General features: G+C 43.7%; 1 protein-coding gene across 1 annotated transcript in view; it reads right to left on the reverse strand.

Annotated features, from left to right (window-relative positions):
• PLCG2 (phospholipase C gamma 2) overlaps positions 1-20,028 on the reverse strand; it is a 96,493-nt gene extending 76,465 nt beyond the window's left edge. The window contains 2 exon segments of the mRNA XM_032230806.1: positions 251-481; positions 19,815-20,028. Coding sequence (XP_032086697.1) covers positions 251-446 — 196 coding nt within the window. The 5' untranslated portion in view covers positions 447-481; positions 19,815-20,028.
• Positions 20,029-24,165: the final 4,137 nt, after the last annotated feature.

The following is a 24,165-nucleotide window of genomic DNA, read 5'->3' on the forward strand; positions in this document are numbered from 1 at the left end:
CTGAGCCCGAGGGAGAAGTCAAACGCGTCATCAGTCATGAGTCCTTTCGCACCCAGAGGAGATCTAAGTCCAGCCCACCTTGAATTCCTTTGACTCTTATATACTGCCAATTTGCTTTGATTGTTACCTTAGTAGTTCAGATTCTTATAGAGAATTTAAAAAATAAAAGCAATAAATCCTTGCACTCCCCGCGGCGGTTGACATGATCAGTTCCAATATTTACAGTGATGCCATGAAGGCAGATACTCACAAAATCCTTCTATCTTGTCTGCCGTTTTGCTCCAAGCCACCTGCCTGGTTTCCATAATGACCTGAATTGTTCTTCTCTCTGGATTACTTTTCTTCAGGCTGTACACAGTCATCACAGTCCCCAGCTCCAAGGTCCTTTTGATCTGACTCTTCTCATACTCAGGGAGCTGCCCGTACTCCATACTTCGGCTGGACATTTTCAGGTTGAAGAGAGCCGATCTTCAGAACAAGGCTGGAAGGGAAGCAGGGAGGAAGAGAGATGAGATTATTTTAAACCTGGCCCTTTGGGGTTACAAACGATTTTGCTGTAGTTTCCTCTTGAAAAGACAAAAGAATTTCAAGAAGTGAAACTAGTCTTGCGTGAACCAATCGCTCCTGAGGTCAAGGTTGAAAGGTTCTCCTCCGGTCCCGGACTACTGCAACCAAAGATTTTATCCAAATTCGGTGCCATAGAAAAGAAAAACATGCCAACACCTTGCTGTTATAGAAGCAGAAGTGAGCCAATTGCTGGCTAACATAAAACAATTCTAATGCTGATTAACGTATAGCCCAGGGGACGGCAATCTTAAACACTCAAAGAGCCATTTCGACCCATTTCCCACAGAAAAGAAAACACCGTGCGCCACAAAATCCTTCCCTCGCCTGACCATTTCCTGAGCTCCCACAAAACAAGCATAATTATTTGAATTTAAAGGTTCTGTTTTCTTTTGAAACTTTTCTTTTGTTGGATTTATCCATGGTTGGCCTCCTGGGGGTCGAAAAGGTCAATAAAGTGCATGTTGGCGGGTGTCGTACATTAGCAGTTGTGACACATATTTTGTTGAGCAACAGGGAGCCGCAGCAGAAAGATGAAAGAGCCACAGGCGGCTGACTCCTGGTCTAGAGCGAAACAGAAGAAGGCTGGTTATCGACAACAAACTGAACGCGAGCCAGTAGTGTGAGAGAGCTGCTAAAAGAGCCAACACAATTCAGGAATAAAACCAACATTCTAATTTTCCTCTATTCTGTGCTGCGGGGGGCGTGATGGCTCAGCAGTTAAAAGATGCAAAGCTTGTCAGCTGGCAGCCCAGTTTCGAGACCTGAGTGCTCTGCGACGGGGTGAGCTCCCGTTACTTGCTCTAGCACATCTAGCAGTTCAAATGAATGTAAATGAGAGTAGATAAATAGGCACTTCAGTGGGAAGGTAACAGCGTTCCGTGCACCATGGCATATAGTCATGTTGGCCTCATGACCATGGAAGCGTCTTCCGACAATACTGGGTCCCATGGCTAAGAAACAGAGATTGCACCACCCCCTAAAGTTAGACCTGACTGGACAGGGGAAACCTTTATCTTTACTTTGTGCCGATGAGACCTGAAAGTGGACATTGTGGATAAGAACCATGGTGGCACAGTGGTTAGAGTGCAGTACTGCAAGCTACTTCTGCTGACTGCTGGCTGCCTGCAATTTGGCAGTTTGAAGCTCACCAGGCTCAGGGTTGCCTCAGCCTTCCATCCTTCTGAGGTCGGTAAAATGAGGACCCAGATTGTTGGGGTCAATACACTGACTCTGTAAACTGCTTATAAAGCGGTATAAAAGTCTAAATGCGATTGCTATTCTGGCACTTCGTTTCCAGAAGAATATCTGGACACAGTAGAACGGGTTCAGAAAAGGCCAACAAAAATGATTGTGAGATTTTAGGCATTCACTATAAGGACTTGGAACCTGTGATGTTCAATCTGAGAGAAGAGTCAGAGCGGGGGGAAGACATGGCATTAATGTTCATATACATAAAAGGTGTAATAGGGATTATGGGCAAGGACTCTTCTCCATTGCTCCCACAAAAACTGGGACAAAAATATAACAGGTGTTAAGTTATAGCTACCTAAATTCATTTAATTTTAAAGAACAATTCTTGCTAGTTTGATCTATCCACATAAAACAGTAAGGCTGTGGAGCAGGGATGGGTTCCGGATCCTGTTGCAACCGGTGCAATGGGGCCCGTACTGGGGCGTACCGATCATAACCCACCACTGGTGTGGAGGTTGTGGGTTCTCCATCGCTGGAGAATTTTAAGAAGTCTGGACAGTCACCACTCAAGGATGATTAAAATGAATCTTTTCAGAAGATGGATCATTTTTGTGGCTCCATCCAACTCCACAATTCCACAATTCTAAATAATGAATAAAAGATAGAAGTGCCTCTCGTTCATTAATTGGTAATTAAAGAAAATCACTGTCCATGATATTTTAGGTCCTGTCTCTCACTCACCACCATCCTCATTCTAATCAGGAGAGGTGTCCAACCCTGGCAACTTTAAAGACCTGTGGACTTCAACTCCCAGAATTCCCCACAGGCCATGGGGAAATTTGGAAGTTGTAGATCACATATCTTAAAGTTGCCAAAATTGGATGGCTCTCTTGATCTAGAGTAAAGGTGATGGTGTGCTTTTTCAAACTGCAGTACCAGATTTGGTACAACAACATCGTGTTTGGCTCTTTCCTCTTGCAAAATGATGAGTAGGTTGAATCTTAAGAATTAATGAAGATATCATTTCCTAAAATGCAACAGATCTGTTACAACTTATGAGAGGTCTACTAGCCAACCTGGAGCAGATGCCTGGGCAAAAAAAATATGCTTTGGCCCCAAATTCACTGCCCTAGAACAGGGGTGGGTTTCAGCCGGAGTTACTGCCGGTTCGCTTGTGTGTACGGCTCACATGCACAGTTCAATGGAAATTATTCTGCGCATGTGCAGAACTCCAAAAAATGATGGTGACGGCAGCAACCGAGGAACCGGTTCAGGGGCGTGGCCAGCCTGGGTCACTGCCCGTTCTGCAACCCAGGCCGGCATACCACTACCACTTTGGCTAAACTAGGCCGAAACGATAGCAACCCACCTCTGCCCTAAAATGGTCCATGGCCTATGCTTGGTTACTTCCATCCACACTTCAAGTACTTGTATTCTAGCCATTATCTCTCAAAACTTGTAGCCCACCTCTAGGCTGCATAAAAAGAGGGATAGAATCAAGCTCACGTGAAGAGTTAATACCACTTTGTAATGCCTTGATAAGGCCACACATGGAATACTGCATCCAGTTTGGTTGCCACAATGTAAAAAAGATGTTTAGACTCTAGAAAGAGTGCAGAGAAGAACAGCAAAGAGGATTAGAGGACTAGAGGATAAAACACACGAAGAACAGTTGCAGGAACTGGGCATGATTAGTCTAGGGGAGGACTAGGGGAGACGTGATAGCAGTGTTCCAATATTTCAGGGGCTGCCACAAAGCAGAGGGAGTCAAGCTATTCTCCAAAGCACCCAAGGGCAGGATAAGAAGCAATGGGTGGAAACTAACCAAGGAGAGAAGCAACTTAGAACTAAGGAGAAATTTCCTGACAGCGACAACAATTAATCAGTGGAACAACTTGCCTCCAGAAGTTGTGAATGCTCCAACACTTGGATAACAACATATTTGTCTGAAGTGGTGTAGGGTTTCCTGCCTGAGCAGAGGCTTGGACTAGAAGACCTCCAAGGTCCCTTCTACCTCTGTTATTCTATTCTATCCTATTTCTGAGAGATCATGACTTGGCAAAAGTCACTCAGCTGGCTGTCATGCCTAAAGTGGGACTAGAACTCACTGTCTCCAAGCGATTGGCCCAAAGTCAACTAACTAGCTTTTATATCTAGAGCAGGACTAGAACTCATTGTCACTTAGTGATTGGCCCAAAGACACACAGCCAGTGTTTATATCTAAGGCAGATCTTGAACTCATGCTTAACCACTGGAAGTAGCTTATCAGTTTCATGTATTTTTACGAAAGTGCAATTAATATAAAATTTATATTATAGTTTTTATATTAGTGCAATTAATGTCTCTCTCTCTGTGTGTGTGTGTGTGTATTAAGTGTTATGTCAAAGCACCTGGTATGCCCAAATATGGGAGGGAGCATAAACGAAACAATGAATACGTTTTCTTATTTCTCACCGTCTCCTTGTGATGGAGAACTATTCCATTTCTTCAGAAAACCATCAAGGAGTTTGTGTACTGCACTGTGGCTTGGAAGAGAATATTCAGGCTTGGAGTGTATACTTTGACATCCCATTTCCTTATTTCCAGGCACCAGCAAGGCTACTGCCTATGTTAGCCAGAAGTCCTTCAATCAAGCCCATCAGATTCCAAGAATGAAGGAGGTCCCTCAACCCAGCAGGGCTTTGAAGACAGCCCAAACCCACAGTAAGTTGAGACCACAAAAACACCAATCCAGTGTACGCCCAGCAATATGAGTCAGACAAAATTTTAAAAAAAATTGAGACCAATCCAGGGTTGTCATAGAAGCCGATAAAACTTGAGCCATCACAGACAAGTCAGCAAAAATTCAGAGACCTCCTAAAGTCGCAGCATGGATCCGCAAGATTATGGGTTGCATTTTGTCCTGGAAGGATAAAACTGATGTGGTGTCAGATGTGAAAGATGAGGTCCGGCCATGAAGGTCCAATTAAATTGATTTATTGCTACTTACGCCTATGCACTGGATTCTTCTCGACTAACAGTTAGCATCTGCTTGGAGTTAGATAAGGATTTGTGGAATTCAAAGGAGATTGGACTTACCGTATTTTTCGGAGAATAAGAAGCACCTTTTTCCCTCAAAAAAGAGATGAAAATCTGGGTGCGTCTTATACATTGAATACATTTTTTTTGCCTCCGGAAACCCTGCCCCCTTTGCAAAAATGGCCGTGCATAGCCTTTAGGAGCCTTGCAGAGAGCGCCTGGGGGCAGGAGAGGGCAAAAATAAGCAAAAAATGGGCTGGTTTTTTGCTCGTTTTTGCCCCCTGCAGCCCCAAGGAACATTCTATAAGCTTCCTAAAGGCTATGCGTGCCCTTTTTTGACAAAAAATGGGCCCATTTTCATGAAAAATGGGCCGTGTTGGGGAGGTCTGAAGAGTGCAGAAACTTTTTTTTTTAATTTGCCTCTTCAAAATCTTGGTGCGTTTTATACTCCGAAAAATACGGTAGTTCCTTGTGACTACTTAGGGATTCTATCCCTCTTTTAACTCCTCTTTCTGGCACTCCTTCTTTTACACATGGATGGTTACAACTGGATTTATTCTCCTGCCCAGCTTTAGGGAAGCCTGTTTTTCCCAATTATAGCAATAGCACTTAGACTTATATACCGCTTTACAGTGCTTTACAGCTCCCTCTAAGCAGTTTACAGAGTCAGCCTATTACCCCCAACAATCTGAGTCCTTGTTTTACCAACTTTGGAAGTATGAGTCAATCTTGAGCTGGTCAGGACTGAACTTCTGGCAGTAGGCAGAGTTAACCTGCATTACTGCATTCTTAAGCACTGCACATCATGGATGGACGGACGATTGATCAATAGAAGGAAGAGCAACAGCAATAGCACTTAGACTTTACAGCCCTCTCTGAGTGGTTTGCAGAGTCAGCCTCTTGCCCCCAACAATCTGGGTCCTCAGATTTTACTTCTTTCTTTTAGGGTCATCTCTGAGCAGAAGTAGAGGGGTTTTTTTTTAATGCATTTTTAAAAAAATACTGCGGGTAAAATTTTACAAATTAAAACTGGAGTGTTTAACAAGTTAATTAGTGGTGAAATGTAACCCAAATGTAAAATAAGACTAAGATATATATAGAAATCCCTAGGTTTTTAAAATGTTAAATTAATATAAATCACCCCCATATATCATATTTTCATTGAATCATTTAATGTGCATCAAATGGTACATTAAAACTGTCTATTCTTCTAGATTATGAACTGTATACTTACAAGTAAATTGTACATTACTTGAATTCAGTTTTTGTTATCTGGATTAAGATAGTAGTATTTTTTCCAACCTATCATATTTTTCTTGGTTACTACCCAGGCTCAAACAAACATAATATTCTCTAATTCCATATATATTCTAGCTTTCAATTAATTGTATATTTCAATTAAAGAAAAATATTTCTACATTAACAAGTTTTGGGAAATAGGTAAAGGTTCCCCTTGCACATATGTGTTAGTCATTCTTGACTCTAGGGGGCAGTGCTCATCTCCGCTTCAAAGCCGAAGAGCCAGCGCTGTCCAAAGACGTCTCCATAGTCATGTGACCAGCATGACTAAACTGCAAAGGCGAATGGAATCTTGTTACCTTCCCACCAAAGGTGGTCCCTATTTTTTCTATTTGCACTTTTATATGCTTTAGAAATGCTAGGTTGGCAGAAGCTGGGACAAGTAACGGGAGCTCACTCCATTACACGGCGCTAGGGATTCGAACCGCTGAACTGCCGACCTTTCTGATAGACAAGCTCAGCTTCTAAGCTACTGAGCCACCGCTTCCCTTGTTGTGAAATACACAAAACAAATTTTGTTGCTTTTGTTTTGAGACAGAAAAAGAAACACAGACTGTTACATAATTTGTAAACAACTTTCACAGAACTAATTCATAAAGTCAATGGATGCTTTACATTACCAGACTGCTCTATAAATTAGTGTGAAGGTAGCCAGAATATTAATGCAGCAAATTCCACTCGTAAAGTTAATCATTGCCTTATACAGACGTCTCTTTTAGTCATCTTAATAAAGTTTGAAAGAAAATGTACTTAGCTCATCAAGATAAGAGGAATAATCAGGAAAAGAAAATGCATCAAGTTTTTACAAGTTCTGCTTTACGCATCTCCAGCACCATTTTAAATTATCAGCAAAGTCCAAACTAAATGTGAGGGCAGAGTAAATAAATCTTCATTTAATTTTTGCAAATAGCAGTGGGACACTAACGGGGTATTTAATCTTTCTTTTTACATACCTTGATCCAACGAAATCTCTATTTCATCCTTGCTAATTAGCAATGTATTTACATTTTTTTAAATTGAGGAAATGGCATCTCAAGGTAAAAAAGACTGTAATTTTTAAAAGCACATAGGAAGAGTTAATATTCTGATGATGAACATGTAGTTGCTAAAATGTATATTTTTGTAGTTGAAATTTTGAAACAGAAGAAGAACAGGTTAAAGTGCGTATGATAACGGAGGCTAAGAATTTTGGTTATAATATAATGATAGATCAATTGCAAAATAAGTGGCTGAAAGGGCTAAAATTTACATTGTGTGATCTTAAAGAAAATTTCTACAAAATAATATATCATTGGTTTTTGATGCTAGAGGGATCATCTAGAATTCTAAATGTATAAAGGCATTCAAAATATATGTTGTAAATGCACATTTTATCGGGTTTGGCAAACATGTAAAAAAGTTTTAAAAATTGATTCAAGTACACACTTTAATACAGAGGATTTGCATATTAACATTCAATTCAAGCAGGAACTTTTCATTTTAAGATTGATGGAAATACAATTAGAAAAAGCCATTGAAAATTACTTCAATATCGGATTACTGCAACAAGATTATTAAATGCACAGAGTTAGATTCAACATTATCCATTATGGAGGAATGGTTTGTGACATTGACAGTTTGTGACATTGAGATGGATAAACTTTTTTTGATTGGCTTTCTATTTGTTAGTAAAACTTTACAAGCCTTTGAATACTGCAAGTCATCTAATTTATATTCTATGCTCTACACATTCTTCAAGCAAACTGCTTTCATTAATTACAAGTTTGCGTAAAAGATCATAACGTTTTAAAAAAATAGGAGAAGACACGATTATAAACAGGAAAGTGACATGCTTCAGAGGATGAGCTAAACATACCAAATCAGAATCGCTAACTTGGAGCTTAATTTATATATCACTTAATCTGGGAGATTAAAGTAAATCCAGAAGATAAAAGTATTGTAAACCTAAAAGATTAGGGATTTGTTTTCAGAAGCAGTTGTATTACGTGAAGTACAAAATATGTTTCATATTTTGTTATGTTATTGTAAAGCTTTAAAATGTAAAAATCATTTTGTAAAAATGATCCACATTAAAAGCACCAAATTTTGGAAGTCGAATTCCCATTACAATCAGTAATTTTTTAAAATTAAACTTTACAAAACCATATATCCTTTCAAAGAATACTGAATTAGCTTTGTATATGCTAACTACTTCAAAGATGCTACAGTATATACTTCTTTCCTTCCTTGGAAAAACAGATGTTATAAAAATATGCTTCAATGCTCAGAATAATTTCATCCTTTAAGAATATATCTGACACAGAATTAAATTTTAACTTTAAATCGTTACCGTACTAAAACCTAACTGGTGGATTTGTATGTCATCCGAAACTGTGGATTTTTCTATATAAGAGTCATGCATTCGTGATAGCAACAGAAAGCATCATGCTTTGTTCTGGAATCATAGCCTCTACTTACTGCACACCATACAATAAAACTCCCTTTTACGACTCTTATCCCTTAACTCGCGGTAGAATTGGGGTGACTGGATGGAGTTTAGCATTTACTGGCTTGGTTCCCTTCCTGATGCCTATGCTGAGTTCACAGCAGATATCTTTTTCTTTGCACCCTAGGAGAGAAATATCTGCAGTTACCTAAGTTTAAACTCTCAGCCTTTTGAGTGGGAGGTGAGCATCCCCACCATTAGGCCACCGCATGAATCACTGTCCATGCCTTACTGGATCATACAATAAGGCAATAAAAACATTTCTACCATAGCATTTCCCTTCTTTTCTTCTTCATCTTCTTTGCCTACCACTGTTCATGCTTTCCTGCAATCAACACCTTTCAGTTTCCTTATTAATAAATTGACACCTTAGTCTCTATACTTTTACACAGACAGAGACACACACAAAGCAGCTCTGGACATAACCTTTTCGTGACTTTAAGACAATGCATAAGTCAACACAGATATTGGTGCAACATCCATTTTGCTCCCTGTTGGGTGGGGAGACATGAAGCAAACCACAACAATACGCATCTTTGTCTTCTACACTGCAAATTGCCAGTAGGAAAAAAACACACACACAATGCAGCCTTCTCCAAATCTTTGTGGACAAAGAACACCTTATAGTGAAAATGCAACTCTCTCAATCCGCAGCCTCCAAACCCTCAAAGCTTTTAGCTTCTCTGTATCTTTTGAGATCACACCAGAAAAATGTACTCAACACCTGAAAAGACATTTGTGCCCTAAACAGAAAATGCAGAACAAACGTAACTGCTTACACAGGATGAACATCTGGCAGCAACAAAGAGAGGCACAACAACACCTTGGTCTCAAAAGAGGCAACTCTAAAACAAACAGATTAAGAGAAGAACAGGATTTTGGTGGTTGGGCATGAAACAAATCTTTGGGAGAATTTAAACAGCTGCATGCAGTAATACATTTTCTCAATCCATTTCAAGTAAAGTTTGGACAACTGTCACTTTCTTCATTCCTCTGCAACTCTGAGTAAATATTGATACCTTGAATAAATGTGCCTCTTGTGGCTGCGAAGAGAATATTATACTCACTTTTGTAAACGTTTTGTTCATTTGCATTATGACCTAAAAATAACACAATTTGGAGAAATAGTCCTGAAATGACCCAAAGAAGGGTCGAGCACAATGCAACCTGCAAACTACAATAAATAAGCAAATGCATTCCGACAGATGACACACACAACCGCTGTTCCTACTTAATCTGTAAAAGTGGCTTACACGCCATGCTCTCACCTGTCTGCGTTTCCACAGGTGCAAACAGCATGAAATAAGCTTCTGCAAACTTCTGCACGAAACTGGGCACATCCCTACAAGGGCTGGGGGGGAAGGGGCTATGCCAAAATGCAATTATTGTAAGCAAAACCAACACTCAGTTTAGGGTAAGGGAGGCCATGACTTCAAAACATGCCTTACCCATGAAAGCTGGTTGGTTGACTTTGGACCAATCACCAGGACATGGTGAGTTCTACTCCCGCCTTAGGCATGCAAGGTGGCTGGCCAATACACACACACACATTTATATTAATTGCACTAATATAAAAACTATAATATATATTTATATTAATTGCACTTTCGTAAAAATACATGAAACTGATAAACTACTTCTAGTGGTTAAGCATGAGTTCAAGATCCGCCTTATATAAATACTGGCTATGTGTCTTTGGACCAATCACTAAGTGACAATGAGTTCTAGTCCTGCTTTAGATATAAAAGCCAGTTGGTTGACTTTGGGCCAATCGCCCGGAGACCGTGAGTTCTAGTCCCACTTTAAGCATAACAGCCAGCTGAGTGACTTTGGCCCAGTCATGATCTCTCAGAAATAGAATAGAATAGAATAGAATAACAGAGTTGGAAAGGACCTTGGAGGTCTTCTAGTCCAACCCCCTGCTCAGGCAGGAAACCCTACACCACTTCAGACAAATGGATATCCAACATCTTCTTTAAAACTTCCAATGTTGGAGCATTCCCAACTTCTGGAGGCAAGTTGTTCCACTGATTAATTGTTCTGTCAGGGAATTTATCCTTAGTTCTAGGTTGCTTCTCTCCTTGATTAGTTTCCACCCATTGCTTCTTGTTCTACCCTCAGGTGCTTTGGAGAATAGGTTGATTCCCTGGTGTAGGGTCTCCTGCTTTGGGGGGTTGGACTAGTTGACCCACAAGGTCCCTTCCAATTCTGTTAATCTGCTAATGAGCCCAACCCACCTCAAAAGACTGTTATTGTGGGGAAAATAGGAGGACGGAGGTGTGTTAGATATGCCTGCTGCCTGAAGTTATTTTTAAAAATTAAAGTGTGCTACAAATAAACAAACACCAAACATTCATCTCCATTAATGAACAGAAATCCGTGTTCCTCAATCAGTAGTTCTTCTGTCTATACCAAATCTGAACGATGGCTTGGACATGAACTGTAATTTCCCAGACTTTTTCAAAAGTTTTGATCCTTTCACCTGTCAAGTCAAGGTTGCACATGAGAAGACGTGTATCCCAATGCAACTTCCACTTCCTAGCAATCTACTCCTTCGTCGTGTGGAATGAGTTAAGTTACTTTCTCACTCTCTTTGAACTAGGAATGATGGTCAACCAGCCAGTATTTATCCCTCAATTTCAAACTCTGGGCAAAGATGTGTTTCCAATCCTAGCTTCCTTGACTAGGATGTGGGGCTTGAGAAGATAAAAGAGGCGGACACCGAATGCAAACTATTATCTTGCAGGACAAAAGAGAAAGAACACGGTTGAAGGCAGGACCTTAAATGAGCTTATTGCATCATGGCCATGTTGCTTGGAAAGGCCTGATCCCGGGTTTGCACATGAAGTGCAATTTCCTGCTTCGTCTTCCTGCTTATATGAAATATGTGCAAAACAGAAGTACATTGCAGCCTCCGGCAGATTGGTAATAAAGGCTCAGGTTTTATAAATCCAGCTTCAATGGAGTAACAACCATCTCTTTTTCTTTTTAAATATATTTTTACTGTTTGCATATAAATATATTGAATACAGTGTAATTGTCCTGGAGTTCCACATGCCACAAAACAAAGGTAAAAACAAAATGACATATATGCTATTTTAAACAGTGCTAGTGTTGTCAGTAATTTCTGACCATCGTATTCTAGTATGTCAGCTTATCTATCATTCTAATGTTGTTGTTGTTAGTTGCGAAGTTGTGTTCAACCTATCATGACCCCATGGGCAACGTTCCTCCAGGCCTTCCAGTCCTCTATCATCCTCTGGAGTCCATTTAAGTTCAGGCCTACTACTTTGGTGACTCCATCCAGCCACCTCATTCTCTGTTGTCCTCTTCTTTTGCCCTCAATCCTTACCAGCATTAGGCTCTTCTCCAATGATTCTTTCCTTCTCATTAAGGGGCCAAAGTATTTGAGTCTCATCTTCAGGATCTGACCTTCTAAAGATCTCCTCAGGGTTGATCTCTCAAGGACTGACCCGGTTTGATCGTCTTGCAGTCCAAGGGATTTACAGGAGTCTTCTCCAGCACCAGAGTTCAAAGGCCTCAATTTTTTGGCGTTCAGCCTTCCTTATGGTCCAACTTTCACAGCCATACTTGGCAACTGGGAAAACCGTAGCCTTGACTAGACGCACTTTTGTTGGCGGGTAATGTCTCTGCTTTTTAGTCTACTGTCTAGCTTTCCTCCCCAGGAGCAAGCGTCTTTTAATTTCTTGGCTGCAGTCCCCATCTGCGGTGATCTTGGAACCAAGGAAAATAAAATCGATCACTACCTCCATTTCCCCCTCCTCCCCAATCTATTTGCCAGGAATTGAGAGGGTGATCTTAGTTTTCGTAATGTTGAACTTCAAGCCACCTTTTGCACTCTCCATTCTAATACCTACATAGTATCTTTTTCCATGTCCACCTAAACTGATTCTTTCACATTCCAACGTCTATCTCGTGTTTCTAACCCTTGGTAGAATCTATCCCATGTAGCTTAGTATTCTGTATCTCCTTTATCTTTTATTTTTAGTGTTAAGTCTGTCCATTTCCGCACAGACTAGTATCTTCCTTATCGTCTCCTCTCCTGAAGGGTTTTTTTTGTTTGTTTGTTTTCCCACTGCTGCACATACATAAGTCTTGCTGTGGTCAAGATGTGTAATATTAGGTATATTGTCCCTTTATCATAACCATTGAAATAATGCCTAATAAAAATAGTTCTGGCTTAAACCCTATATGTTGTCTGCTCATTTTTTCCTACCACATATGAATTTCTATCCAAAATTTCCTTGCCTTTATACAGCTCCACCACATTTGGTAATATGTGTCATATATCTGTTTACATTTCCAACACTTTCGGGACATATTACTAAACATTTTGGCCAATCTTGCCGGGGGCAGATGCCATCTGTAGAACAACCATCTCTTTCAAGCAGATACCAACTCTTGAAATGATGGAATAAATGTGTTATGATAAAGAGAAATGGATGATCTCAGATGTATGATCTTGTTGTATTATATGCCAAAGTGCATTGAATGCTGTTTTATTTTCCAAACCAAAGTGGTACCTATTTATCTGCTCACATTTGCATGCATTTGAATTGCTAGGTGGGCAGGAGCTGAAGCAAGTAACAGGAGTTCACTCTGCTGTGCTACGCTCGGGTCTCAAACCTGGGCTGACAAATTCAGCGTCTTTAACCACTGAGCCATCATGCCCCTGTTCCCTTACAAACTCTCTTCTACTGTGTTTCTCAACCTTGGCAACTTTTAAGAAATACGAACTTCCAAGTTCCAAAATTCCCCAGCCAGCCATGTAACAAGCTCTACCTTAAAAACTACAGGTAGCTCTCGACTTACAACCAATTGTTTAGGGACCCTTGGAAGTTACAATAGCATCATCGAAATTACAGGAACTTACAAATGGCGGCAGAGGTGGGAGGTTGAAAAGTGACCCGTGACTATTTTTCACACAACCGTGCCTGCATCCCCATGGTCATGTGATGAAAATGCAGATGGTTTGGCCACTGACTTGTATTTATAACGGTGGCAGCATTCCCAGGTCATCTGATCCCCTTCTGCAACTTTCTGACGAGCAAAATAAATGGGGAAGTCGGGCTGAATTGACAACCTTAATGAATAGAAAAGAATAGAATAGCAGAGTTGGAAGGGACCTTGGAGGTCTTCTAGTCCAACCCTCTGCTCAGGCAGGAAATCCTTCACCACTTCAGACAAATGGTTATCCAACATTTTTAAAAAACTTCCAACTAACTTAGCAGCTGCGTTGATTTACCTAACAACCATGGCAAGAAAGGTCATAAAGTGGGGAAAGACTCACTTAACAACTGACTCACTTAACAAAAAAATCTTGGCGCTCTATTTTGTATTTATTTATTTTGTTATATTTATGTAGTGTAGATTGCAGTTGGTAGCCCTTTGAGAGCTGCATGCAACGGAATTTCATTTTAATATATGCCTATCAGTGTACACTGAGAATAGAGTTATTATTCTATTTTATTCTATTGTGGTGGTAAGTCGAGGATGACCCCGTACTATTTTTGGGCACCTATCTGTTGACTTTGAGCAATAAACTCCAACTTTCGCTTCTAGAAGGGGATGAACCAATGGTGGGTTCCTCTCCCCGTCGCTACCGGTACGCTGAGCACGGGGATGGGCGTCCTGGTTGTGCATGCGCACTGCGTACGCATGTGCACTTCACCGCCCCTGCAACACCCAGCTGCTTGTTGGAGGTCGTGCAGGGCTGTGCGCACAATTGGCCGGTTGGAACAGGTATGGAACGCAGGCGGGCGGATGGGCCAAACGAGTTACCATACCTGTACGGCGCCCACTGCTCCCAGTGGCTGGAATCCACCACTGGGATGAACAAAAGAAATAGCAGAAATAATGTGTTAATTATTTCTGCTGCAAAGCCAAACGCTTTCAAAACGGCTCTCTCTCACCAGACAACTACTTTTCTTTATTTTTAACCCCAATTCACAGCTGGCCTTGTGTTGCTGCTAATCCTCTCGCCACCGGATCAAAGGAAAATGCAGCAAGGAAGAAGGGTGGACAACTAGTTTCCTTCCTTGTTTTTGCAAGGGCTGGGCCTCGGAGCAAGAAAACGCTCTTTGCCAGCGTGTCTCAACCTCAGCCACTTTTAAGATGGGCGGACTTCAAGTCCCAGAATTCCCCGGCCAGCATGGTTCTTGAGCAAACCACCATAGTGGTTAATGATGAAGTTGTTAATAGCAGTAGACTTAGCAGTAGACTTATATACCGCTTCATAGGCCTTTCAGGCCTCTCTAAGCGGTTTACAGAGAGTCAGCATATTGCCCCCAACAATCTGGGTCCTCATTTTACCCACCTCGGAAGGATGGAAGGCTGAGTCAACCCTGAGCCGGTGAGATTTGAACCGCTGAACTGCTGATCTAGCAGTAGCCTGCAGTGCTGCATTTAACCACTGCGCCACCTTGGCTCTTAAGTGAATCCAGCTTCCCCCTCACCCTTGACTTGCTTGTCGGAAGCTGGCGGGGAAGTATTCTGACCGAGGCTTCCCAAGAGCATGAAGCAAACCGCTTGTCCCGACAAAAAAAAACCTTTTATTAATTTCCTGTGAATTCTGCTCATTCACATTCAGTGAAGTTTTTCAAGGGTGGATTTACAGTCACAGACCTTATCTGGCTTGGAGAGCTAACAGGTTGTTATCTGCAAAACTCGGCAAGGAGTCTCGGAGAGTCACGAAACAATTAAGCAAACTAATTGTTTCCTGCAAACTCCACTCCCCTTTCGCTCCTCTTTTATTCCCTCTGGGAGGGGCCATTCATCGTTCACCTGTGGCCTTACTCCCAAGTCGACCCTTGTTCTTTAACTGTTCCCTTCGTCTGGCAACTCTGCACATGCCCATACTGGGAACAGGCTCCAGCTGTTCATCTGCCTCACTGATGTCTAACTCTGAAGGCAGCTGATAACTGGCATACGGCTCTGACTCCCCTCTCTGCCTCCGACTCAGAGCCCTCATCAGAGTCTTCCCCAGACTCCAGGACTGGCCCATCTTCCTCCCCAACCTCCTCACTGTCCGAATCTGCTGCCAACTCCACTGGCCGCTGGAGGCCACAAAAAGGAAGGTTGCAAATGACAATTATGTGACCCAGGGATGCCACAACCATCATAAATTCATGCTGGTTCCCAAGCACCCGAATTCTGATCATGTGACTGTGGGGCATACTGTGACAGTCGTAAGTGCGAGGACTGGCCGTAAGTTGCTTTTTTTCAGTGCAGTTGTAACTTCAAACTGAGTGCACATCGAGGAAACCCCATCATGTATTGATTTCATAAATACAGGTAGTCCTCGACTTACGACCACAGTTGAGCCCAACATCCCTGTTCTTAAGTGAGACATTTGTTAAGTGAGTTCTGCCCGCTCTACGACTTTTTTGCCTCTGTTGTTAAGTTAATCACTGCAGTTGATAAATTAGTAAGCCGGTTGCTAAGTGAATCTGGCTTCCCCGTTGATTTTGCTCGACAGAAGGTTGCAAAAGGGGATCACATGACCCAGGGACACTACGACCGTCATAACTATGAGCCAGTTGCCAAGCATCTGAATTCTGATCACGTGATCTATGGGGTTCTTGCAAAGTGTGAAAAACTGTCCTAAGTCACTTTTTTTTTAGTGCCGTTGTAACTTTGAATGGTTACTAAATGAACTGTTGTAAGTCGAGGCTCTGACTTTGTAAATAGAATGAATAGTCTCATGTTAGACACACAGACATTAATAACATCTCTATAATCCTCAAATGCAGCTGGTCTGCCTGGAATCCACACTTTATATTGGACGTGAATACCATTGAGTGAGTCCAGAGGTATTTCAGGAGAAGAGTCCTCCATTCCTCTGCTCACAATAGAATCCCTTATGCCAGTGGTCTCCAACCTTGGCAACTTTAAGACCTGTGGACTTCAACTCCCAGAGTTCCTCAGCTTTGCTGGCTGAGGAACTCTGGGAGTTGAAGTCCACAGGTCTTAAAGTTGCCAAGGTTGGAGACCACTGCCTTATGCACCAGGCTTGAAATTTTGGGCTTAGACAACTTAGAACCATGCCGCCTTCGGCCTGACCCAAGCATAGTGCTCAAAATTATTTTTCTACAATGTCCTACCTATCAACGACTACTTCAGCTTCAACTGCAGTAATACACAAGCACACAATAGATACAAACTCAAGGTAAACCGCACCAAACTCGATTGCAGAAAATACGACTTCAGCAACAGAGTGGTCAACGCCGGGCCTTCTCTACCTGACTCCGTTGTTAGTTCCTCAAAGCCCCACAGCTTCAACTTTAAGCTGTCTACCGTGGACCTCACCCCATTCCTAAGAGGTCTGTGAATAAGCGCACCAGAGTGCCTATCGTCCCTGTCCTGTTGTCCCCATTGATCTGTACTCATCTCATGTCTATGCTTATACTTATTTGTAATCACTTATTGAGACTCTTTTCCTGCGTTCATGCCCATGTTTATACTTATCCCTGTTACCTTGCAGATGTTTGACAAACTAAATCAATTAAATAAAACAAATAATAAATAAATATGCAAAAGACTATCACGCAGTCCAAAAGGGAAGGGCCCAAGCAATCTCCCCACCAGCAATCAGCACCCAGATCAGCATAGATTAATTCCAAGGTTAATATCAGACCAACAATCACGCAAACAATCCGACCCTAATCAAGAAACTGCCAAAGAGCCAGCAGTAAACAGCCCAAACGCAGAATCTCTAAGACCATCCAAATCAGGGCTGGGTTTCAACCGGTTCGCACCGGTCCCTGCGATCCGGTTGGTCGCCGAACCCGGAAGTAAGTAACTTCCGGGAACGGCGAAGCCCCCCCCCCCGCGCCCGCGCGCGCCCGCACACCCGCGCCCGCTCCTTACCCGTTTTTTTTTAATTTCGTGCTTTCCACGCATGCGCAGAACGCCTGCGCGATCCTCCAGGAGCAGCTGGAGCATCGCGCAGACGCTAATACGCATGCGCGTGCCGCGTGCGTGCGCGAGGACGCCGCCGGCCTCGTTCCAACCGATCCGGTTGGAACGGGGCGAGAAACCCACCCCTGATCCAAATGAACACTGGCAGGGCAAGCCACCGGACCATAAATTGACAGCAAACAACACTCCTTATTAGCATGGATGATGTTACCTAGTCAGGTCATGAAACGTTTGCAAGAAAACAAGCAAGCTCAGAGAGCACCAAGGACCCCTAGAGTTGTCGTCGTCCTCCTCCTCCTCCTCCTCCTCTTCTCTGCAAGCACCCCACTCTTTCAGCATGGATGATGTTACCTAGTTTGGGTAATGAAACATCTGCAAGAAAACAAGCAAGCTCAATGCACACCAAGGACCCCACAATTCTCCTCCTGCCCTCCCTTCTAAAGCACTGATGCTGTAACCTAGTTTGAATAATGAAATGTTTGCAGAAAACAAATGTCAGAGAGCACCAAGGACCCCACAGTCCTCCTCCTCCTCCTCCTCCTCCTCCTCCTCCTCCTCCTCCTCCTCCTCCTCCCTTCCACAAGCACCCCTCTCTTCTACCATATCACTGACGTTGTTACCTAGTTTGGGTGATGAAACGGTCTGCAAGAAAACAAGCAAACTCAGAGAGCACCAAGGAGAGCACGCAGTTTCATATTTGCTCCTTGAGAATGTAATTGTGATGATGGGCTTTTTAAACATTTTGGGTACACGCAAAAAAAATAAAAAATAAACTCGGTTGCTAAATGAATGGCTTTACATCCAATGACTCCCTGCAATTAAGTAAGCAGAACAGATGGGCCCAGAAGGCAAAGGTGCCAACTCTCCACAGCAAAGGAAGGACGGTGTGTGTGTGTGTGTGTGTCACTGAGAACAACGGGTGGAATATCCCTGCAGGGCAGAGCCAGGCCCAACAAAGCAGCTGCAAAAATCGTCAGCAACTGTCAGCAGCGAAGAGAAAATTAAGAAATGGACTAACCACAACTGGACGAAGTGTGAAGCTGAGCCCCAGCAAACCACACGCAGACACACACACACACACACACCATGCAGTGCAACATTGCTTCAGGGCTTCATTGCTCAAGGGCTTTCAGGTTTTTTTAAGAGCAGAGTCTTGGTTTCATTCATCCTGGCTATATCTGTACCCTGGTTATTGAAAACATAGTTTCTTTTCAACTGCCCCGGGGATGTGCACAACATGGGGAAGCCAGGGCTAACTTTAATTGTGAGGAGATTTTACAAAAGAGGGGGGGAGGGGTTGGTTGGTTGGTTGAACCACTGTGAATAGAAGAGTTTGAAGGGACCTTGGAGGTCTTCTAGTCCAACCCCTGCTTAGGCAGGAAACCCTATAGCATTTCAGACAAACGGTTATCCAACATCTTCTTAAAAACGTCCATTGTTGGAGCATTCACAACTTCTGGAGGCAAGTTGTTCTACTGATTAATTGTTCTCACTGTCAGGAAATTTCTCCTCAGTTCTAAGTTGTTTCTGTCCTTGATTAGTTTCCACCCATTGCTTCTTGTCCTGCCCTCAGGTGCTTTGGAGAATAGTTTGACTCCCTCTTCTGTGGGGCAACCCCTGAGATATTGGAGCACTACTATCATGTCTCCCCTAGTCCTTCTTTTCATTCAACTAGACATCCCCAGTTCTTGCAACCGTTCTTCATGTTTTAGCCTCCAGTCCCCTAATCATCTTGGTTGTTCTTCTCTGCACTCTTTCTAGAGTCTCCACATGCAACATTCCCCTATTTGGGTCCAGAGGCTTCCAACCCAAACGGAGCCAAGGTTATTGCCACCCACAGCCCAAGGTTGCCTTCGCACGATGTACCTCACCCAACAAACCCAAACCTCCCTTCCCCAGCCCGCTCCCACGACCGTCGTCAAACCCCGGAAATGAGTGCGTTTTCTCTGCAGAAACAATGCTGGCGAGGGTCGTGGCAACCCCAAAAGCGCAACGGCCACCCAGAAAGGACCCCTGTGTCCCCCCCACCTCTACCTTCTGAAATGGGGCGAGGGGCTTCTTCTCCCCGGGCACCGCAGAGGCGACTTTCCTGCCCACCGGCCGGACTGCCCCCCCCCAAGAAAAGAGGCTCGTCCGGGGTCTCTTGGACCCCCAATATAGGCGGGGAGACCCCTCCCCAAAATAAGATTCCCGGGTCAGAGGGGGCGGCGAAGACCCCCCCCCCCGAAGGGGCAGATCTAGAAAGCGAGTCCAGCAGCTCTTTCTTCCCTGCGCCCTTCCCCGGTGGCTGTCTCGGGTCGGGACCTCTCCTCACCTGCGCTCCTGCCCGGGGCGGCGGTTCCTGCAGACGGAGCGCGCTGGGATGCGCGGCGGGGCGGCGAACTGGCCTCCCCCTCCTCCCCGGAGGCACCGGCTCTCCACCCGCTGGGTCGGGTCGCTGCTCCTCGCCGCCGCCGGGCTCCACTTCTGCTTCTCCGGCAGCGGCGGCTGCGGAGGTTGGCCCGGCGGGGCGGAGGGAGGGAAGGCCACGTGACGCGTCGCGGAGGGGGCAGGAACGGCCGCCGGCCCCCCCACCTCGGCCAGGGGGCGCCCTTGGAGGTTCGGGCGCTCGCGCGGGCAGGGGGTTTGCAGGCGGCCGCAGGCTGGTCCTAGGACAGCAAATCACTTTGGGATTAAAGCAGGAGAAAAGAGGGGGGGGAGAAAAGGAAGGAGGGAAGGAAGGAAGGAAGGAGAGAGAAGAAGAAACGGAGGGAGGAAAAGAAAGAAAGAAAAAAAGAAGGGAGGGAGGGAAAGGAAAAGAAAGAGAGAGAGAGGAGAAAGAGAGTCAGGCTGGGAGTATTACTTGGAACCATGTCAGAAAGAAGGGAGGGAAAGAAAAAGAAAGAAAAAAGAAAGGAAAGAAAGAAAGAAAAGGAAGGAAAGAAAGGAAAGAAAGAAGGGAGGAGGGAAAGGAAAAGAAGGAAGAAAGGAGGAAAAGAAAGAAAGGAGGGAAGGAAAGAAAAAGAAAGAGAGAGAAAGAGAGAGTGTGTCAGGCTGGGAGTGTTACTTAGAAATGTCAGAAAGGAAGGAGGAAAAGAAAAAGAAAAGAAAAAAGAAAGAAAAGGAAAGAAAGAAAAGAAAAGAAAGAAGGGAGGGAGGGAAAAGAAAAGAAAGAAGAAAGGAGGGAGGGAAAGGAAAAGAAAGGAAAGAAGGAAAGAAAGAAAGAAAAGGAAGGAAAGAAAGAAAAGGAAGGAAAGAAAGGAAGAAGGAAGAGGTGGGCAGGAGAGGCAGTGTGGGCAGGGCGTTGGACTCCAGGGCCCATGCGCCCCAAGCCAGTTGAGGATGCTAAGAGAGTTGTATCAGAAACTCCTGGGGTCATTGTAAGGGGAAGAAGGGCAGCGCTTTGACAAGGGCCCTGCAGCCCCCCTGGTGAGGCAGGTGGAAAATAAATTTTAAGAAATAAGTATATAAAATCTCTGCCCCCGTTTATTTCTTTGGTGGAGACTAGTTCCAAGACAGCAAATCACTTTGGGGTTAAAGCAGGAGAAAAGAGAGGGAGGGTAAAAAGGAAGAAGGGAAGGAAGGAGAGAGAGAGAGAGAAAGCAGAAAGGAAGGGAGGTAAAAAAGAAAGAAAAGAAAAAAGAAAAGGAAAGAGAGAAAGAAAGAAAGAAAGAAAGAAAGAGAAAGAAAGAAAGAAAGAAAGAAGAAAGAAAGAAAGAGAAAGAGTCAGGCTGGGAGTGTTACTTGGAACCTTGACAGAAAGGAGGGAGGGAAAGAAAAAGAAAGAAAGGAGAAGGGAGGGAGGGAAGAAAAGGGAAAAAAAGAAGGAAGAAGAGACACTCTCTTCCTTTCTCATCCCAACGAAATGAAGCCGATCAGGTTTCTCGGGAACGGCCTGGCCCATTGCCAGAACACGCAATAGTTTCTTAGGCTGCAAGATTAGCCTACAAAATCTGGGTGAAAAGCAACGTCGCCTTAAAAACGCACCCAGGCAGAAGCAGCTGATTTTTCGGGAACAAGCTCAGACACAAAGAACCTTAAAAAAAAACAAAAAAACAACCAGGATAAGCTTAACTCTCAAAATTCAAGCTGCATTTATTTGGATTGGCATGGATGCCATGCCCACATAACCACCTGTCTTAATACAAATGTACTTATTTCCCCGAGCATGCCTTGTTCAGTTGCCCCTCCACCGAAGTCACCTAAATTGCACCTTAAAGGAAACGGTTGCTGATCACATTGTTAACAATCATAAACTTTATAGATTCATATAAGTCCTTTTGTGTCCTATCCCTTCTCGTGGATAGGATCCCAAGCCCCTGGGAGCTGCAGCTGATCTGGGAAGAACTGAGGTTAGGGACTCATTAAACGATAAAACAATGAGACAACTCCTGTTCCTGTAACCAATGGTGGAGCCGGTCTGTATTTCATTAAACTTGAATTAAAGGCAGAGGGCAAGAAGAATTCTGACTTAGACTACTTAGGCAAGTTAAAAGGTGTTCTTGCAAACCCTGGAACAGGTTGTGCAAGTTATTTAAAGTATTTCGAAGCCCAGGAAATGCAAGCATCTGATCAAGACGTGTCCATTCCTTTTGGAAACCCATAAAACCTGGGCCAATTAATTTTTTTCAAACAGGAATCTCCGCTGGTGTATTTGTGAGCAGATCAGATCAACCAGCCAATGAATTTGCTCGCCATCTTTTGCCCTCCAAAGAGATTTCTCTGGGAGAACCCAGAAAGCATAAAACTTTCTGGATGGATGATTCACGGCAGTTAGTCCTCGACTTACTACTAATTGCTTAGCGACCATTTGAAGTTATGACCAACCCAGCACAGATCTGAATTCCTGACATTTGCGAGCCCCCAAATGCATGTGAAGTTTGGATGCTTAGAAATGCTCTGAAAATAAAGAGTTACTTCAGATTCAGATACCCGAGGAGACAGATCTCTGATCTTAGGATATTGTTGTTGTTGTTGTTGTTGTTAGTTGCGAAGTCGTATCTGACCCATCGCAACCCCATGGTAGAGAACAGGAAGGCCTCCTACAGGCCTTCCTGTCCTCTTCCATCCTCTGGAGTCAATTTAAGCTCACTCTTACTGCTTCAGTGACTCCATCTAGCCACCTCATTCTCTGTCGTCCCCTTCTTCTTCTTCTTCTGCCCTCAATCTTTCCCAGCATGAGGCTCTTCTCCAGTGAGTCCGTCCTTCTCATTAGGTGGCCAAAGTATTTGAGTTTCCTCTTCAGGATCAGGCCTTCTAAAGAGCAGTCAGGGTTGATCTCCTCTGGGACTGACCGGTTGGATCGTCTTGAAGTCCAAGGGACTCGCAGGAGTCTTCTCCAGCACCAGAGTTCAAAGGCCTCAATTCTTTGGCGCTCAGCCTTTCTTATGGTCCAACCTTCACAGCCATCCATTGCAACTCGGAAAACCATAGCCTTGCCTAGACACACTTTTGTTGTCAGGGTGATGTCTCTGCTTTTTAGTATCTTAGGACAGGGGACTCTTATCCCGGTTAGCGAAATAACTTGATTTTGGAATGAGAAGGAAAGCCAATCCTCCATAGACCCTTCCTTTGGATGACTAGTATCGGGAAAATTAGGTCAGGATTTAATTAATTTGTGTGCCGCACCTTGATTACGCCACACCGCCCAGCCGGAGAAGCTAGGAAATGCTGGCAGTTGTGTATTAACAACATCGTTTATTTTTCCCTTTCCTCTGGAGAAGATAAGCATTGCCCTTGTACTTAGAGCTGAAAGCATTGTTACACACACACACACACACACACACACACACACACACACACACACACACACCACAGTCTGTTTCTGTTTTGCTCCCCTCTGGCAGGAGGTTTCAAAGTATTTCTAGCAGGCAGGACTACCATATTCTGCAACAGCTTTGTTCCCAAAGCCATCAGTCTGTTAAACTCGCAAGATTCAAGTGTGTCAAGTTCAAATGCCTCAAATTGCCAGCCAGTGTGATCATTGTTGAAATTATGGGAGTCACATTTGACACAAGGTGTGCCATTCCTGTTAAAAAGGGGTGGAGCTTTGACTGCCCTGGTGTGCCCACCATTTGACATTCATAGCAATAGCAATAGCACTTAGACTTATATGCCACTTTACCTTGCTTTACAGCCCTTTCTAAGCGGTTTACAGAGTCAGCCTATCACCCCCAACAATCTGGGTCCTCATTTGACCCACCTCGGAAGGATGGAAGGCTGAGTCATCCTTGAGCCTGGTGAGATTTGAGCTGCCAAATTGCAGGCAGCCAGCAGTCACCAGAATTAGCCTGCAGTATTGCACTCTAACCACTGCGCCACCGTGGCTCATCCCACTTACACAGCCACTTACACAACTTTTTTCCCCTCTCTTGATCGTGTCTGATTCTCGAAAAGTGCCTGGATAAGTCCCTTCAATTTTCTTGGCCAGATATTTCAGAAGTGGTTGAGGAAAGACTGATCAACCAAATTTCACCCAATTGGCTTTAGTCCCAAGGTGGGACTAGAACTCCCGGTCTCCCAGTTTCTAACCTAATGCTCCCGATGCTATTTAAAGTAGTGGCATTTAACCTATCCTGGCTGATTTCAGAAGTTAAACAAAGTCAGCCAGGCTTATTCCGTGGACACGAAAAGACGTTGGCTAGAGAGAGGCTACTTCTTCAAGTTTTTAGATGCAACAGGTGGCA

Source organism: Thamnophis elegans, chromosome 14, assembly GCF_009769535.1.
Source record: "Thamnophis elegans isolate rThaEle1 chromosome 14, rThaEle1.pri, whole genome shotgun sequence".
In the NCBI taxonomy this organism is placed as follows: Eukaryota; Metazoa; Chordata; class Lepidosauria; order Squamata; family Colubridae; genus Thamnophis; species Thamnophis elegans.